The sequence below is a fragment of the Dipodomys ordii genome, unplaced genomic scaffold (genome assembly GCF_000151885.1).
Source record: "Dipodomys ordii isolate 6190 unplaced genomic scaffold, Dord_2.0 Scaffold85, whole genome shotgun sequence".
NCBI lineage: Eukaryota > Metazoa > Chordata > Mammalia > Rodentia > Heteromyidae > Dipodomys > Dipodomys ordii.
This window is the reverse complement of record NW_012267301.1, coordinates 3,141,518-3,160,009: the sequence shown is the minus strand read 5'-3', so window position 1 is coordinate 3,160,009 and position 18,492 is coordinate 3,141,518. Positions and strand designations below refer to the sequence as shown.

The 18,492-nt window shown below is 41.0% G+C and overlaps 1 protein-coding gene across 2 annotated transcripts in view; it reads right to left on the bottom strand.

Moving 5' to 3' along the window:
* Nucleotides 1-18,492, bottom strand: part of Pde6a (phosphodiesterase 6A, cGMP-specific, rod, alpha) — a 75,528-nt gene that overhangs the window by 16,423 nt on the left and 40,613 nt on the right. For both annotated transcript variants that reach the window (XM_013025524.1, XM_013025525.1), the window contains exons 8-14: nucleotides 14,042-14,089; nucleotides 12,584-12,733; nucleotides 11,823-11,966; nucleotides 9,219-9,284; nucleotides 8,877-9,023; nucleotides 8,044-8,151; nucleotides 285-394 (exon numbers count right to left, since the gene is read on the bottom strand). In XM_013025524.1, coding sequence (XP_012880978.1) covers nucleotides 285-394; nucleotides 8,044-8,151; nucleotides 8,877-9,023; nucleotides 9,219-9,284; nucleotides 11,823-11,966; nucleotides 12,584-12,733; nucleotides 14,042-14,089 — 773 coding nt within the window. The remainder of the gene's footprint in view (nucleotides 1-284; nucleotides 395-8,043; nucleotides 8,152-8,876; nucleotides 9,024-9,218; nucleotides 9,285-11,822; nucleotides 11,967-12,583; nucleotides 12,734-14,041; nucleotides 14,090-18,492) is intronic.

Below are 18,492 nucleotides of genomic sequence, written 5' to 3'. Positions count from 1 at the left end.
CTTACACATGCTGAATATTAACCCTGTCATTCTATCATTTTGAAAAGCAAACAATGTAGTCCCAGGTATCTGGATTTGAGGTGTGGATTTCTTCAGGAAGTCATGATTCTGTCTACCACCGTCATAGACCCAATACTAAGGGGAGAAGTGAAACTGTGGACAGCGAGACTTTTCCTGGGCCAGTCTGGGTATCATGGCTAGGAGAAGGCCGGGGGAAGGAGACTGGGAGAAGATTGGGGGATGGAGGCTGGGCGAAGGCTGGAGAACAATAGTGGAAGACTCACTTCATCTGGTAGAGGTTGTTGGTGCCTCTGTGGTCAATGTCATGACAGAAGGCAGCAGTGACCATGGCCAAGGCCTCCAGGTCAGTGAAGTATCGCTTCAATTTTCCTGTCTGGAAGAGCAATCAGAAGTTCAAGTCATTCTTATTCTGCAGGGGTGGAAGCAGGGCTGAAGGGTAGGTGTAGGGAGAGAGCCTGGCATTTATGAACCTGTGCTCTGGACTAACTCTCGTACTATAGAGGAATTAGAGGCTTACTCAATCTGGAGAGTTTTATGGGGCCCTGGAACTTTTACTACTAGAACTGGAACAGTCACAGGCCAACAGACCGCTGGTCACCCTATTCCCAAGTGACCTTAGCTGGGCTTCTGCCCTTTGGGGATTCAGTATTCCAATCTACACATTGGGGGTAGAGGGCACTCTCGATGATCAGGATTGAAAAGATTTTGAATATGGATAAACTTTAGGTTTCAGGATTTGGAAAGAATCTTAAAAATGGCCAGATTGGCAAAGCATATCTTCCAAACCTGGTCTATCAGCTGAGGCACAGTGCAGAAAGATCTTTCTATAATACTCCCACACGTTGTTTTTTGTTTGTTCGTTTTGCTTTGCTTTGTTGCCAGTCCTCGGGCTTGACCTCAGAGCCTGGGCACTGTCCCTGAGCTTCTTTTGCTGGAGGCTAGCACTCTACCACTTGAGCAGTAGCACCACTTCCAGCCTTTTCTGTTTATGTGGCACTGAGGAAATGAACCCAGGGCTTCATGCATGCTAGGTAAACACTTTACCACTAAGTGTTAAAATGACAGTGGGAAAGAAGAAAATGATGCCTACTCTGTGACCCTAAGAAATAAACTAAATCTAAGTGGTGATCTCTTCTGGCCCTGGCTAGAAGTCCTGCCTCTCAGCATCTGCCTGGGCATGACCTTTCCAGCCCTGAAAGGAAAAGAATAAGGACAAGAAACCTGAGCCACAGCAGAGCTTGGGGCATGAGCTGCACTGGGGAGGCATTTCAATGAAATGTGAAGGACTCAAAACTCTCTGAGCCAAAAATATAGACACAGATATACAAAAGTGTGCCCACTTGAGGATACTGTAGCAGGTTTTGACATAGTGGAAGACTGAAAACGTACTCCACACCCAACAATAGGTGGTGGGATAAAGAAATTATTGTACATTCAAAAAATCTAATGTAGTCAAGCCTTTGCACCTGTGGATTTCACACCTGTGGATGCAACAACAAATCTATTTTTAAAATGTCATCTAATTCACCTGTGATACAGACTAAATGCTCTAAGACCAGTCCGATAGCTAGTAGATTTTTTAAAAATTAGTTTACTCTATTGTTATTATAGAGTGATGTACAGAGGGGTTACATGAATCAGGTAATGAGTACATTTCCTTTTGTGTAGTGTCTTCTGTTCTCTCGCTCTCTCCAAGTCCCTTCCTTCCATCTCCACCCATGAGTTGTATATTTCACTTTCATCAGTGTCCAGTGAGCTCCACTGCCGACAGATTTTTTTTTTAAGCTTGGAGTTGACTCCCTGCTATGCATGGTTTGCTGCCAGTGGGACTGAGAATTCTATGTCTAGGCCTGGCAGATTGCTCTGTTTCTAAGCCTCCACATTCCCCACAGGGTAATTAGGTACTGGGTGGGGCTCAGACCTACAGGCAGAATGCTGGCTTTCCTTGGTCCCCTTCAGGTCATATCTCAGTTCATAGCTTGTTCATTTGTACGTTTGTCCCCCCTGCACACATAAGGGGAGTTTCTCTGAAGCAACTGGGGACCTATCCAGCTCACAGGATGCAATTCTGTGAGCAACAGTGGCACTAGATACTCAAAGAAGGGAAGTGTCTAAAGTGAACATAGCTCTGAAGCTGACCAACCTGACCTGCTCACCCATATATGTGCATATATGTATAAATAGATTGATCTATCTATCTGTCTGTCTGTCTGTCTGTCCAACTGTCTGTCTATCTATCTAGCATAATGAGGACTATTGTTGTTGTTGTTACAGTGGTTTGTTTCCTCCTCTCCAACCGATACTAGGATTGAATACTCAAGAGAAGGTTGATCACTAAGACCACTGAATAAATCAGAAGAGATAGCTATCCCAAAAGATAATTAAATTACAACTTAGAAAAAGAAAACATATGATGGCTGGGAAGGTGGCTCAGTGGTAGAGTGCATGCCTTGCATGCCAGAGGCCCTGGGTTCGATTCTTCAGCACCACATAAGCCAAAAGACAAAAGCTGGAAGTGGCGCTGTGGCTCAAGTGGTAGAGCTCTAGCCTTGAGCTGAAGAGCTGAGGGGCAGCACCCAGGTCCAGAGTTCAGGCCCCATGAACGGACCCCCCCAAAAAAAACATATGAAAAAGTAAGGTAATATGATTCCTCCACAAATCCATAACTCCTTAATACTAAAACGTAAAGATAGAGAAATGTCTGAAATCATCAAATAATTCAAATACACGGCTTTCAAAATGATCCTTTTTCATGCAGACAGAAAACTGAAGAAAGTCAATTCCATGCTTCACTGAGAATATCAGCAATATGGGTGAGAAATTCAGCATGGAAACTGGGGTTCTGAAACAAACAGATAAATAAAAATATGGAAATAAAAAGCTCAATGAATCAAAAACAAAATGCAAAGTATTATCAATAGATTAGAGCAAGCAGAAGAACAAATATCAAGGATTGAAGACAAAGTTGAGGGATTACTACATTCAGACACAGGGAAAAATCATTTTACACACACACACCCTTTTTTTCTTTTTTCTTTTTCTTTCTTTCTTTCTTTTTTTTTTTTTGTTGGTTGTAGGGCTTGAACACTGAGCCTAGGAGCCGTCCCTCAGCTTTTCAGCTCAAGGCAAGCACTCTACCGCTTGAGCCACAGTGCTACTTCTGGGTTTTCTGGTGGTTTATTGGAGATAAGAGTCTCATGGAATTTCCTGCCTGGTCTGGCTTTGAACTGTGATCCTGAGATCTCAGCCTCCTGTGTAGCTAGGATTACAGGTGTGAGCACCAATGCCCAGCTTCACCCAAATTTTCAAGAATGCTGGACTATGACCAAGAGACAAAACCTAAATAGAAGTAGGAGAAGACATTGAGGTACAAATTAAAAGTCAAATAAAGTCTATTAAATGGAATTATAGAAGAAAACTCCCCAAATCTAGTCTAGGGAAAGACATGGATGTAAAATCTCAAGGAAATATGATCAGAAAAAAGCCTCTCCACGTCACAGCATAGTTAAAGTGCCAAGATGATATAACAAAGAAAGAATATTGGAAGTTTCAAGAGAAAAAATGCCAACTTACTTACAAAGGCAAACTCATGAGAATATCATCAGATCTCTCAACAGAAACCCCCAAAGCCAGAAAAGCATGCCGTGATGCATTTCAAGTACTAAGAGTAAGTAACTGTCTATACTATTTCTAGCAAAGTTATATTTTTAAATCAATAGTGAAACAAATAGCTTCTGTGGACTAAATCAATTCATGAGCAGTAAGCCAGTACTGCAGAAAATATATAAAAGAATCCCGTACACAGGTGAGGGAGAAATACAGCTCTCACAAACTCGAGAGTTCAAGGAACAATAAATTGTATGGGAGGAATAGAGGAACAATTGAAAATTAAGAAAAACATCAGATACATTTAACTCAGTAAATTAGCACACTCCTAAGATGAATGAGGGGGAAAGAAAAAACCAACAACAGTACTCAATTCAACCAGGAAAAACAAATAAATAAACAAAAAAGCCACCATAATTATTAGAATAAGCAAATATTTCTCTAAATGGAATGGTCTTAACTTGCCAATTAAAAGAACAGCAAGATGTTACTATCTGTTGTTCACAGAAGACATACCTCACTGGCAAAGACTCAGACAGATACGTACATATATATGTATATTAGTATGTGTATGTCTACATGTGTATATGTATGTATACGTATATGTGTGCATATATGTGTATGTGTAGTTACATATGTGTGTATGTGTATATTTGTGTGTATGCCTCTGTGTATGTATTGTATGAGCATGTGTATGTGTATTATATACATGTATATGTATATGTCCTGTACACATATCAAGCAAGTAGAAACAGAGAGCAAGCAAGAGTAGCTATAAGCTACAAAAATTAGAAGAGATAGAGAAGGTCACTATGTATTAATAAGTGGAAGAAAGCATTAAGTAGATATATAATTGTAAACTGGTGAGCACCAAACATTGGTGATCCTAGTTTCATAAAACATAGCTAATAAACATAAAGATACAGACAAGTGCAGATATAATATAGCAGTGGGTAGCTCTAACACTCCACTCTCATAAATAGATCATTTAGACTGCAAAAAATCAACAAAGAAATTTCAGAGTTAAACTGCACTACAGACATGAGGAACCAAACTCTTTTCTCCAAATTAGTACATTTAACAACTGCGTATAACACACAATTCTCAGCAGCTGATGGAATTTTATCCATACAGGGCACACTTTAGGCTACAAAGCAAGTCTTAACAAGTAAAAAAAAAGCTTAAATAATTTCTTACATCTACCAGATAATAATGGAAGAAATTTGGACATTAATAGCAAGAGGAAGTACAGAAACTATGCAAACACATGGAGATTACATGATATATTTTTGAATGATTAGTGGGTCATTGGAGAAGTCAGTAAAGAAATTAAAAAATACCTAGAATCTAATAAAAATGAAAGTACAGCATACTACAACCTATCAGACATATTAAAGACAGTTCTAAGAGGAAAGCTTAGAGCTATGACTCTATCAAAAAATCAAAGCAACCTAAAATAAATAACCTAATGATATTTCTTAAGTTCTTAGAAAAACAGGAATAAACCTAATACAATAATAGCTACTAAACGGCACTGTGGCTTACATCTACTTGGGGGCTGAGCAATGAAGGCTGTGATCTGAAGGCAGCCCAGGCAGTAAAGTTTTTGAGACTCTTGTTTCCAATTAACCAACAAAAAGCCGGAAGTGGTAGAGTGCCAGCCTTGAGTGAATAAAGCTCAAGGACAATGCCCAGGCTCTGAGTTCAAGTATCAGGACTGGCACAAAGAAAGTAAAAGATGGAAACTAGAAGGTAAATAGAAATGTCAGGGAAGAAATAACTGAAAGGGAAACTAAAAAAATCTATACTAAAAATCAATAAAACAAATGGTTGCTTCTTTGAAAATATAAACAAGATTGACAAACCCTTAAACAATATAACTAAAGAAAGAAGGAAAAAGCCCAAATTAATAAAATTAGACATTGGAAAAAAGGTAACATTAAAACAAACACCAATGAAATTCATAAGATCATAAGGGAATACTTTGAAAACTTATATTCATATAAATTGGAAAATCTAGAAAGAATGGACAAATTTCTAGACACATATGATATACTACCACTGACCCAAGAGAATATAAACAACTTTACAGCTTTATGGTAAGCAAGGAGATTGAATCAGTAATAGAGCCTACCTATAAAGAAAAGCTCAAGACTGGATGTTTCTCTGCTGGGTTCTATTAGGCCTTTAAAAAACTAATATCAAAGGTTCTCAGGCTTTTCCTTGTAATAGAAAGAGAAAGATACCACCAAACTCATTCTGCAATACCAAAGTCAGAGAAGCATAAGATAATAACCAAAAAGAAAATTATAAAATAATTTTCTTCAAACATACATGCAGAAATTCTCAACAAAAATACTGAAAGAACAAGTTTGACGTTAAAAAAACCATATGTTGTAATTAGTTTGTTTCATTCCAGGGATCCAAGGATACCTCAACATACACACATGACTATCATATGGTACATAAATACAAACAGGACCAAAAAATCTCATGATCATTTCAATAGATACAGAAAAAGCTCTTGATAAAATCCAACATCCTTTCATGATAAAAGCCCTGAAGAAACTAAGAATAGAAGGAACATATTTTAACATAGTAAAGAACATACCTTACTATGGTAAAAAACCTATAGCTAGCATGGTAATAAATAGAGAAAAATGATTTTTTCTAAAATCAGGAACAAGCCAAGGGTGCCTACTCTCCTCTCAATATACTTCTTAATTCTTAGCCAGAGCAACAAGGAAAGAGAAAAAGATGAAAGGGTTATGAATCAGAAGGAAAGAAGTCAAACTATTCCTTCTGGTAGATGATATGATTCTATTGTTAAAAAGGCCCATAGGCTCCACCAAAAAAAAAAAAAACAAACCTTTAAATACTTACAGAAAAGTGGCAGGACATAAAGCCAAAGTAGAAAAATCAACAGCTTTTTTTAATATAACAATAACGAGCATGCTAAAGAAATCAAGAAATCAATTCTGTTCATAATAACTTCAAGAAAAAAATTACTAGGAATAAATTTAACCAAGAAAATGAAAGAGCTGTACAATAAAACCACAAAATATTGAAACAGGAAGTTGAAGAAGAGATTAGAAGATGTAAAAATGTTCCCTGTTCATGGATAAGTAGAATTAATTATTATAAAAATGGTTATATTATTGAAGTGATCTCTAGATTCAGTGCCATCTCCATCAAAATTACAATGGCATTCTTCACAGAAATAGGAAATATAAATCCTAACATTCATATAGAAACACAAAAAACCCTGTATAACCAGAGCAATCCCAAGCAAAAGGCAATACTAGAGTTACAATTCATGACTTCAAATTATACTAAAGAGCTATAGGAATAATAACATAGTACCAGCACAAAAACAGAAATATAGACTATAGGAATAGAATACCAGTAGTTTTCATATGTTCATGTATAGTAAAAAAAAGTTGTTGTGTGCTTATATAATAAAAGAATGTGATTGATACAGAAATATAAAATGAAAGACTATGATTATTTATATTTTCCAGAAGTACAGAATAGTATTCTGTTGGTTATAAACAAAATATAGTATGTGTTTGTTTCTCTGTGTGCTGTATGTGTATGAAAAGAGAATTTAGAGGATTTGTGCCGGAGTTATCTCCAAGTAACTAGACCAACTTCTTTTAGTGGTAGTTTCTTTTTGTTTGTTTATATGTTGGTGGTGGTTTGTTTTTGGCTTTTGAGACAGGGTCTCACTGTGCATCCCAGGCTGGTCTGCAACTCACAATCTCCTGCCTCAGCCTCTGGATAACAAACATGTGTCACAATGTCCAAATTTCTTTCATTTTTTTATTTTATATGTTCTCTATTCTTCTATTTCTTTCTTTTTTCCTTCTCTCCTTCCTTCTTTCCTTCCTCCCTCCCTCCATCCCTCCCTCCCTTCTTTCTTTCTTTTTCTTGCTTGCTTACTTTCTGGCTTTCTTTCCTTTTTTCCTTTCTTGTTCTTGAACTCAGAGCCTGGGCGCTGTCCCTGAGCTTCTTTTGCTCAAGGCTAGTACTGTCCATTTGAGCCACAGCACCACTTCCAGATTTTTTTTTTGAAAGCTAATTGGAGATAAGAGTCTCAATGATTTTAAGAGTCTCAATGATTTTAAGAGTCTCAATGATTTTTCCTACCATAGATGGCTTGGAACCATGATCCTCAGATCTCAGCCTCCTGAGTAGCTAGGATTACAGGCATGAGCCATGGGCACCTGGCTATGATTCTTTCTAGTGATTAGCAGACATTGGTATTGCCAGAGGATTTCAAATAGCACTTTTGCAACTTTTAAAAGGCAATAAATAAAAATGGTAATGCAGAGCTGCCATGAAGAGTCTGCATGTGATTGTCCCACATAGCTCGAGCCCACAGCCAGGGCAGACCCCATCACCAGCCCTCCATACCACCAGCAAGGAGAACATGGTCTGCCCCACGTTGAAGCCATGGCGCCAGTTGTGGTAGGTGATCCTGCGGTAGCCCTTGCTCAGGGAGTACATGAACCGCACCAGCGCCTGCAAACACATGCACAATCAATGAGACAGCAGGAGCCTGGCCAGGTGCCCGGGCCCTCCAACCCCAGCACTCAACCAAAGGGGAAGACCTAGCAATAGACGCTTTGCCAACTGCGCAGTACTGTGAAATTACAGCGGTTGGGAAACAAGATGTGAGTGCAAATCATTTCACTTATCCCACCAGCTGAGCCTCCTTAATGAGTCCAAGCTTATCGCCCAGAGATCGATTGTCCCGAGAGAGAAGCTAACCTAACTTCATAGGCAAGGAAAACAAAAGGGTGCCCATCAGCATCACGTAAAGGGCTGAGTTGTTTGTGATTCATTAGAGCTTTAAGGGTGAGTGTATAGATATGTAAGAGAGAACTGGTGGTTTGGACAGCATCTCACATATTTCTTTTCACCCCCACTATCAGCATCTTCTTTTGCAGTTCTGAAGAGGAAGAGCTCTGTTTAAATGGACTTAGCCTACATGTTTCCACCATATATACATCTATTTATTCACAGCCCTCAGAACTCAGAGCCTCAGAACACACTGTATCTCTCAGCTCAGAAACACAAGTGTCTCTTCTGACAGATGACTTAACTGTCCATCAAGATCTGAACCCCAAATGCTAAGGGTGCTCCCTTCTTAAGGTCCTTTCTAGACTGAGCTGTTTTTGTTTGCATTTTTAAAGCAAGGAAACAAAGGAAAAAGAAAAAGAGACATGAAAGGTGTTTGATCTCACCTCCTGTGGAATATGGAATTTTTCTACTACTCGGAGCTCGTAATACATCTGTATACCACATTTCACCAGCTCCAGCTCTGTGAGAGGCAAATCGCTGAAGTGGAATTTATTAATTTCATATTTCTCTGCATCAGGCAGCTCTTCTTGCTGGACAGAGGATGGAGACAAGTAATCAGGGGACAATGAAGTGTTTCTGGGTCCCCCATCAGCCCTGCCCTGTCCCAAGTCTGAGAGGAGAAGCAGAGCAGAGGGTGGATTATACTTTGTAGAGAGATCACATGCCCACTCAGGAGTGCCTGGATAAGTGTTGCGTCACACCCAAGGTGCTCCATCTCAGCTCACCAGAATCTCAGCCAGCTCCTCTTCTTCACAATCCCAAGGCTCCTTGCCATACACCTCTCTGGTTTTCTGTCAGTGGCCAAAACAGCAGAGACAAAGACACAGGTAATTAAATCAGAAGACTAAATACATTTCCACATCTCCATTTCTATTTTTGCTTCCTCCAAAATTTATGCATTAGAACCACCCATCAGAGAGACTGCCATTCAGCATTCATTGGTGAGCAAATTCAATAATGGGCTTCAGGTCCAGGGCCTTGCATCCAATCTGAGCTCCCTATGTACTAGTAGGGTTACAGAATACTTTTTTTTTTTTTGTCAGTCTTGGGGCTTGAACTCTGGGCCTGAGTGCTGTCGCTCAGCTCTTCAGCTCAAGGCTAGCACTCTACCACTTGAGCTACAGCTCTGCTTCCAGTTTTCTGGTGGTTTATTGGAGATAAGAGTTTCACGGACTGGGGCTGGGAAGGTGGCTCAGTGGTAAAGCACTTGCCTTGCATGCTTGAGGCCCTGGGTTCGATTCCTCAGCACCCATAAGCAAAAAAAAAAAAGCCGGAAGTGGTGCTGTGGCTCAAGTGGTAGAGCACTAGCCTTGAGCTGAAGAGCTGAGGGGCAGCGCCCAGGCTCAGAGTTCAGGCCCACGACCAGACCCAAAATAAAATAAAACAAAAAGAGTTTCACGGACTTTCCTGCCTGAGCTGGCTTTGAACCGTGATCCTCAGATCTCAACCTCCTGAGTAGCTAAGATTACAGGCGTGAGCCACTGGCTCCCAGCTTACAGAATACTTTATAACCTCCATTTTCTCATCTGTAAAATAGGGATGAGAAAAGTCCTTAACCTTAATCATGCAACATTTTTTTTTCTTCACAGTGTGACAGTGGACAGGGCCTTGCACATGCTAGGCAAGCACTCCACCACTGAACTGCATGTTTTTGTTTTTATTCTAGAGACAGGGTATTGTTATATACTTCTAGGGTAGACTCAGCGTTTCTATGTAGCCCAGACTGTATTGGACTATTAATCTTCCAACCTCAGCCTCCTGTGCTGGGTCACAGGCCTGTGCTATCACACACAGCTTGCATAGTTGTTTTAAACAAAATATATACAACTAAAATAATGCATGTAAAGCATTGCCACAGTACTTGGCACACAGGGTGCACTAAAATCAGATGACATTGTTGTTGATATTTTTATTATAACTGACTAGGAAAAATGAGGCTTTGGCTATGGTCCTGATTTTTCTCTCATTTACTGTGTGACCTGAGGCAAGTTCCTTTTTTCTCTGGGCCTATTTCCTCATGTGCAGGAGAAGTATAGAATATGGGCCCAGTTACTTGTTCCTGATTCATGACTCAGAGAAAAATCTGGTTCACTAAGGCTAGGCCTCCATAAGAACCACATATCCATCATTTGGCTGAAATTATACACTGAGTCAAGTAAAGCATGAGGCAATTCATCAACACAGGTTAGTTTCTTCTTTGACCTGGGTAGATATTGGGAGGAAATGAAGAAACTTGTTGTGGCATCTTCCATGCATAAGAAATGGCTTCTAGATACACACTGGCCTATGTAGTTTCAACCTGTGAGGAATTTGGGAATTTAACTGGATATCATTTCCAAAACCATGGGACAATTCAATTTGCTTCTAAGATCCTGGTCTCTTTAAAACCAAGAGCCCATTGAGCTAGAAATTCTAGCCATAACAATTAAGCAAGAAAAAGAAATGAAAGGAATTGAAACCAGAAATAAGTAAATAAAACCAAGATCCCAGGAACAATCAATCACTGATTCTACCATATTTTTTTTAAGTATTTAATCCAATTTCCCACTTCACGTAGGATTTCTTACAATGACATCCCTAATAATAGGATTATCAGCTCTGTTGGATGATTCTCAAGATGGCACACTTGCCACCTAGTGAAGCAGGAGGTTCACTGTCCTGATAAAGATTGAGACCTATTCACCAGTCTGGTGGTTTGGGGGCAAGTTCCTTCCCCTGTGGTAACCTCTGTTTCTTCATCTCTATAACGAGGGTAGAATTCATTGCCTTTCCTACTTTCCTGGGCTAATACTTATCAGCATAACACAAGGTCCTGTGAACCTGACATATAAATTGCAAAGTGATGAAACTATGTGAAGAGTGCCTACTCCTCCTGGAATCTCCATCTAACTCTTCTGTGTCTTGCTTAGGTCTTCTTGACTCACAGGAGCATGGCTCCGAGACATGGATCATGGATCAGTGGTCTTCCGGATAGAGCTTCCTGAATAGGGGTACAACTATCTGGTACTACCTTCAGTATCAAGTCAACCCTAAACATAGTGAAAAGTGAAGACCTTTCTAGCCAGATCCAGACCCCTAAAGCAAAGTCATTCTGCAAAAGATACCTGTGCTCAGACCACAAAGGGCAGTCTTTATTAACTGCTCGCTGGCACATATGCATCCATCCATTCAACTGTGAAGATCTCCACCTCTGTGTTAGGCGGGAGGATGTGACTGAGAAGACCCACCCCAGCCTGTGCCCTCATCTACTTCATGTCTTGCTTTAGTTTGGATGCATCTTGGAGGCACAGTTTGTACTAGAGTAGGAGCCAGGAAAGAATGTCACGCACCAGGATTTTCTGAATTTCTTCGTTGTCACACTTCACATGATATTTTACAATGTCCTGGAAAATATCCTTCCTATTTTCAAGTTTGTTCATGGACTCATAGGTGTCAGGATTTAAAACGGACCAGCCCAGGAACTGAGTCAAAGACTGAAAAGAAAGGAAAAGGGAAAAAAGAAAGAAATGAAGATTCAGAGATAAAACATTCAGGTCTGGTTCTGACTCCAACTTAGGGCAAGATTCTCAAGGCTTCTGTTTTCCCAGCTATAAAATGGTCTGAGAAGCTATGTGCCAACATGCAGGGTTGTAATGAGAACATAGAGTAGTGGGTATAAATACACTTTGAATAAAGCCTACGTGGGGAACTAGTCTCTGCACAGGTGAGGGAAGAAGGCATATAGGAACTCTGTATTTTCTGCTCAATTCTGTTGGGAACTTAAAACTTCTCTGAAAAGAAAAACTTTTTTTTACATGAAACAACTTTATCTATTTAAAAAATGGAACAGTTCTCAAATTTGCATGTTATCTTTGTGCAGGAGCTACATTAATCTTTGCTCTACTATTCTAATATGGAATGTGGGTTTTTCGGATAACAGTTGACAGTACAGAAGAGTTGAGGTTGGTGTAGGATTGTGCCAACACAGTGACTTCCAATCCCTCCAGGTGGTTAGGTACTTGCACCCCAGGGTCCTACTGCACAGCTCTGAAAGCCAAGCCTGGAAGCTAGCGACCTCTGAACCCCACAGCAAAGCCTCAGCACACCATACCTCCATGAGGGTCTCATCCATTTCATCAAAGGGCTTCCCATCTTTACGGTTGTAAAACGTGGCCACCCCAACAATTTCTTCCTTCTTGTTCACAATTGGCATGGAAAGGACATTTTTAATCATCCATCCAGACTCATCCAGAGGCTCTTTCTATGAGAGAAGCATCAGACCTCAGGGTTCCTCTGCTTCCAGGCTGCGCAGGCAGCTGTGACAGACTTTGTACTATGATTGGGACCCTGCCTGATTCCCTAAGAAGGGAATAACTGGATAGCATTTGGTGGACTTTGCTCATAGACGTGGCCACTCAAAAACACCATTAGCAGAGGCTGGGAAGGTGGCTCAGTGGTAGAGTGCTTGCCTAGCATGCATGAAGCCCTGGGTTTGATTCCTCAGCACCACATAAGCAGGAAAAGCTGAAAGTGGCACTGTGGCTCAAGTGGTAGCCTTGAGCTGAAGAGCTGAGGGACAGTGCCCAGGCCCAGAGTTCAGGCCCCAGGGCAAATTTTTAAAAGAAAGAAAGAAAAAAAAATCCTTGAGCCAACAGTGCATCTGACTGGCATTCTTTAAGACAAGTAGCCTTGTGGTTTTCAGTCCTAAGATGTCAGGGCTGGCATATGTTAGGCAGTGTGTTACATGTTGGGGTCCAGTAATACACAGACACATCCTAGAGAGGTAGTGGTCCCCAGATATAATTTTATTTGGGTCTGGTCGTGGGGCTTGAACTCTGGGCCTGGGCACTGTTCCTCAGCTCTTCAGCTCAAGGCTAGCGCTCTACCACTTGAGCCACAACACCACTTCCGGCTTTTTTCTTTTTGCTTATGTGGTGCTGAGGAATCGAACCCAGGGCCTCATGCATGCAAGGCAGGCGCCCTACAACTGAGCCACCTTCCCAGCCCCCCAGATATAATTTTCTGAGACACATTTCTTAATTCCTTTGATCAAGTCAAGCCCCTCCTCTATTCCCAGCTCTTCCCTTGACTGTCACTTTATGTCTGTCTCATGAGCTCTATAGAAACAAGACCATGTCTATCTTATCTGTCACTGAAGTCATTGTAGATTGTGCCCAAGCCTGGCCCACAAGATGCTCTCCATAAACACAGAGGAATGCTGTCAAGCAAAAATGATGGCAGCCATGAAAATCATCACAAAATTCATAGGAAGGGTAGCATTTATGGTCAATATGGAAGGACAGAGGATTTGGACAGCAAATGATAGTTGCAGAGGAACCAGCATGAACAATATTCCCAAAGGCGGGAGGCAAGGAGAGGGGCCTTGGAAATCACCCAATTCACTCCCACCCGATTCCCACTGCTATATGGCTTCTCTCCAGTCATCTTTTCACTTTATTTTAGGCTGCTTCCCAGAAAAGTAGGCGGATTCTCATGTATTCTAAGGCTCTTTCTGGGGGGGAAAGAATCAAGTCAGAAGACTAAGAGAACAAATTAAAAAATGACTCACCTGAAATTCAAAAAAGTCCTCCGCAGGCGCATTCATGATATTGCAAATCTGAATGCCACAAAAAGAAATAATGGAGCTGTGATTAGACCTAATAGTACATCCAGTGAAGCACACAGGCTATTTGGAGAAACATCATGTTTTTTGCCTAGGACATTTACATTCCTGTCATCAGATAGATGTTCTTGAAATGGTTTGGGGCTATTAGCTGAGGTTACTGAATAGGAAAAGCACCTTATAAGGTTCCATTTGTTATACTCTTGAATCATCTCCAAGGTTTGAAAAAGCTAAACGCACAAGTTGTCATTATTAACAGATGAATATTATGTTCATTTGTGGAGTATTTGGGTGGTGTTCAGGTCACTGTTAGCTTTACTAAACTGGGGATTGAACCTAGAGCCTTTCTCTTGCTAGGCAAGTGCTTTACCACTTGAGCCATATCCATAGTCTTTTTGTTTTTGAGATAGGGTCTTGCTAACTTTTTCTAGGCTGGCATTGAACTCCTGATTCTCTTGCCTTGGCCTCCTGGGATTACAGGTGTGGATCACCATGATCTGCTATCGCCTGGTTTTAAAAAGCTGAGATAAATAATGGTACTGTAAACATCTTTGACTCAATTACATTTTGGTTCAGTGGGGGAGAAGGGGTATTGTTTTTAGTGTTTTCCCTTGAAATGTAACCCAAAGCAGAACAATAAATGAAAAGTATTGTAGCTCATTTTCTCTATTGCTAGATTTAGAAGTCTTGTCCTGAAAATTGTATCATCAAAAGATCACATGGGAGATATTTCATTGCCCTGTCAACAGGGTCATGCTGGGCTTTGTATAGGTACTGCAGAAAAGCATCTGGCAGAGGGACAGCTGGGAACTGACATCCAGCTCTGCTCTGCCTGTGGAGCCATGGCCGCAACCTTGCTCCTTCTGTTGGAAAAGGACTCCTTCTTCCAGTTCACCAGAAGCCAGGACATGCATTTGCAGCAACCCTGTCTGTCAACACAGACAACACTTGTCTCAGAGAGTGGTCTGCTCCTCTTCCTATTGGGTGACTAACCACTATTGCCCTTCTGGTCTCTGCATGAACAAAGTCCACCTGTTTCCATTGCTCCCTCTTGATCATCAGCCTCTCCTTTGGCTGTTTCCTATGGGCATGCTCGAATCTCTCCCATCATTACAAATGAAATTCTTCCTCTCTCTGATATGGTCTCCATAGCAACAATCCAGGTAGGCATTCTCCTTTCTCCCTTGCATTCTCTACCTCCTCATTACACGGCCACTTCTCCGTGGACTACATGCTAGCTCCTGTTTCCACTTTGCTACCAAATCAGCTTTCATTAGGGCTACCATAGCCCTCTTAGTGGCAATTCCCTGGAGTTTTTAGATTCTGCCTAACCAGATCATCGTGCTACATTTTATCTCTCTCTATTGATATGCTCTACTTCTTTGGTTGCCAAAACACCACTCTCTCCTAAATTTCCAAACAATTCTGGACTCTCCCATTTCTCTTCACACTCCTCTTTCCCCACCTGCTTTGGAAATCCTGGCAGCCTCCAATTTTGCACCACAGAGTACTGCTCCTGGGTAATTACATCAACACACATGGTTTAAGTACCACCTGGTCTGGAGGACCTCCTCATTTCATCTCCACCCTTCCATTCTCTCTATAATATCCAAATTATCCATCTACTTGCTAAATATTTGTTCCTAAGAGTGTCTCCAAAGCACTGTGTCTGTAACTGACCTCATCTTATATTTAGACCTTATGGCAGCATTATCCACCGGTCTGGAAATTAGCTTTGACTTCTCTTTCCATTCTGCTTACAATCAACCACAAAGGCCTACAAGCTTTCCCTTCTCAGTATTAGATCTTTCCAGATATGGCTTTCTTCTTCTTCTTCTTTTTAATCCCATCTCTGCTGGAGTTGTTGCACTCACTGAGTTTTGGCAATAACAACAATATTCTTTACAGGACATCCCTATGTTGATATTTTTAACCTCTAACTTCTACTTCAGGTTGTTGCCCACCCTCCAGTGTCAGTCCTTTGGATATATGTTCCATGGAGGTGCCAACATTCTCTTGCTAAAATGAAAATTGTCTATTCCATTCTCTTGCTTTAAAAAGTCACCTAAGCTGGGTGCCCATGGCTTATGCCTGTAATCCTAGCTACTCAGGATCTGAGATCACAGTTTGAAGCCAGTCAGGGCAGGAAAGTTTGTGAGACTCTTATCTCCAATTAGCCACCAAAAAGCAAAGTGGAAGTGGAACTGTAGATCAAGTGGTAGAATGCTAGCCTTGAGCTTTAAAGCTCAGGGACAGTGCCCAGACCCTGAGTTCAAGGGCCAGGACCATAAGAAAGAAAAGAAAGCAAAAAATAGTCATCAGTTGATGAAATCCTTGCCCCTTGATGTGATATCAAGGCTTACTATGATCTGGCTTCCTCCCTCTCAAGCTCCTTCTCCTTCTGTCTCAAACATAATAGTCCAGCAACAGTACATGCATACATAGCACTGCTTCAAACCCCTTCCTGTGTTGTCTGCCTATTGCTGTGTAGCTGCATGTAGAGTACTCCCCAAAGGCTCATGTGTTACAGTCTTGGTCCTCCACTGGGAGGTGGTAGAATCTTCAAAAGATGGGACTACTGGTAAGACTTCCAGTCATTGAGACAGTTCCTTGAAGGAACTTCCTCTTTTTTCATTTCCTGGCCACCATGAGGTGAGCAGCTTAGCTCTATCATGTGTATTGTACTATGCTCACTTCAGGCCCAAAGCAATGAGGCCAAATGATGTGACCAAAAAACCCTCCAAAACTGAGCCAAAAGAAACCTTCACCTTGGGGGAGGGACAAACAAAGCAACAACAAAAAAAATCACGTGGTACCTTATAAATACGTTAGAAACAATAGCAAGAAAGAAAAAAACTAGGGCTGGGAAGGTGGCTCAGTGGTAGAGCGCTTGCCTTGTATGTATGAGGCCCTGGGTTCGATTCCTCAGCACCACATAAGCAAAAAGAAAAAAGCCGGAAGTGGCGCTGTGGCTCAAGTGGTAGAGCACTAGCCTTGAGCTGAATAGCTGAGGGACAGCGCCCAGGCCCAGAGTTCAGGCCCCACGACCGGACCCAAAAAAAAAAAAAAAAAGAAAAAAACTACTTGCGTCCTTATCTTGGGGTTCATTTCACTTAACATCAACGTATCTGACCTTTTCTGCTTGACTCAGACATATACTAGTTATTGCAAATAAGGGAAACCATGGGACTTATGTTTCTTTGCACCTGGCTTACTTCACTTAATATAATTTTTTCCAGATCTTTCCATTCCTAACAGATGGGGCAATGTCATTCTTTCTGATGGAGGCATAGAATTCCATTGTGTATATACGGGGAGAAGAAGGGAAAAAAAAAATTGTTAAATAGGGATATAGGTTGACCCATTGCAACAATGAGATGTACAAGGAACTATGTCAAAAAACGAACTTTACAATTTAGGTGGAGGGGGGATGTAGTTGTGGAGATGGGAGGGCAGGGATGGTAAGGGAAAAACAGAGGAGGAGGCAACAATGCTTGATAAAAAATGTACTCATTACCTTGCTCATGTGCTTGTAACCCCTCTGTACAGTATTTTCACAATAAAAAACTTATTTTAAAAATGATTAAAAATAAAAAAGAAGAAACCTTCACCTGTAAGCTGATTTTCTATGGTATTTGTTCTAGAAGGGAAAGTTACTGATACCCATGTTGTTCCCGCCACCTGAATCTCCTGACCTGCCTCTACCTTCCTAAGACCTATTGATCTTAAAATTCAACTCTGACCATCACACTGTGGGAAATGAAGGCTAGTTTAGATACTCTCTATCTTTATTGTCAGAATACTATGTGTGTGTGTGTGTGTGTGTGTGTGTGTGTGTGTGTGTGTGTGTGATGGCTTATCACTTTGTAAGTATCTGTCAATATAGATGCCTCCTCATTTGATTATAAGCTTCAGAAGAGAAATTATATTTGATCTATTTTTTCCATTTCCAGAGCTTATCACAGTGCCTAATAAGTAGACACGTTACTATAGGGCCAGCACTGTGTAGTGTGCGCTTGGGGAAAGATGTACTGTGACTAAGCTCACATATGGAAACAACATGCCATTAACAGACATGATTCTACCCTGAGGCACAAAGAACAATGTCCCTCCATTTTTTGACTCTAAGTGGGTGTGGCATGATGAGAAGTAAAGCATCAGAGCTCTGCTACATAACTATGGTTGGAAATGTAGGGGAGAGGGGTGGCTGGGAAATGGCAATTAAGCTGGAATGAGAGGTTGGCCTGGAGTCTTTGACAAGCCTGGTGGATCAGCCAGTCATGACAGTCCTGTGTAAGTGGTTTTAGCCGCCAATGAGATGATGTACCTTTCCATTTGAGGATCATTTCTCTGCATTTCATATTTGCCCAAATGTCAGTCATTAATCTCTTTAGGCC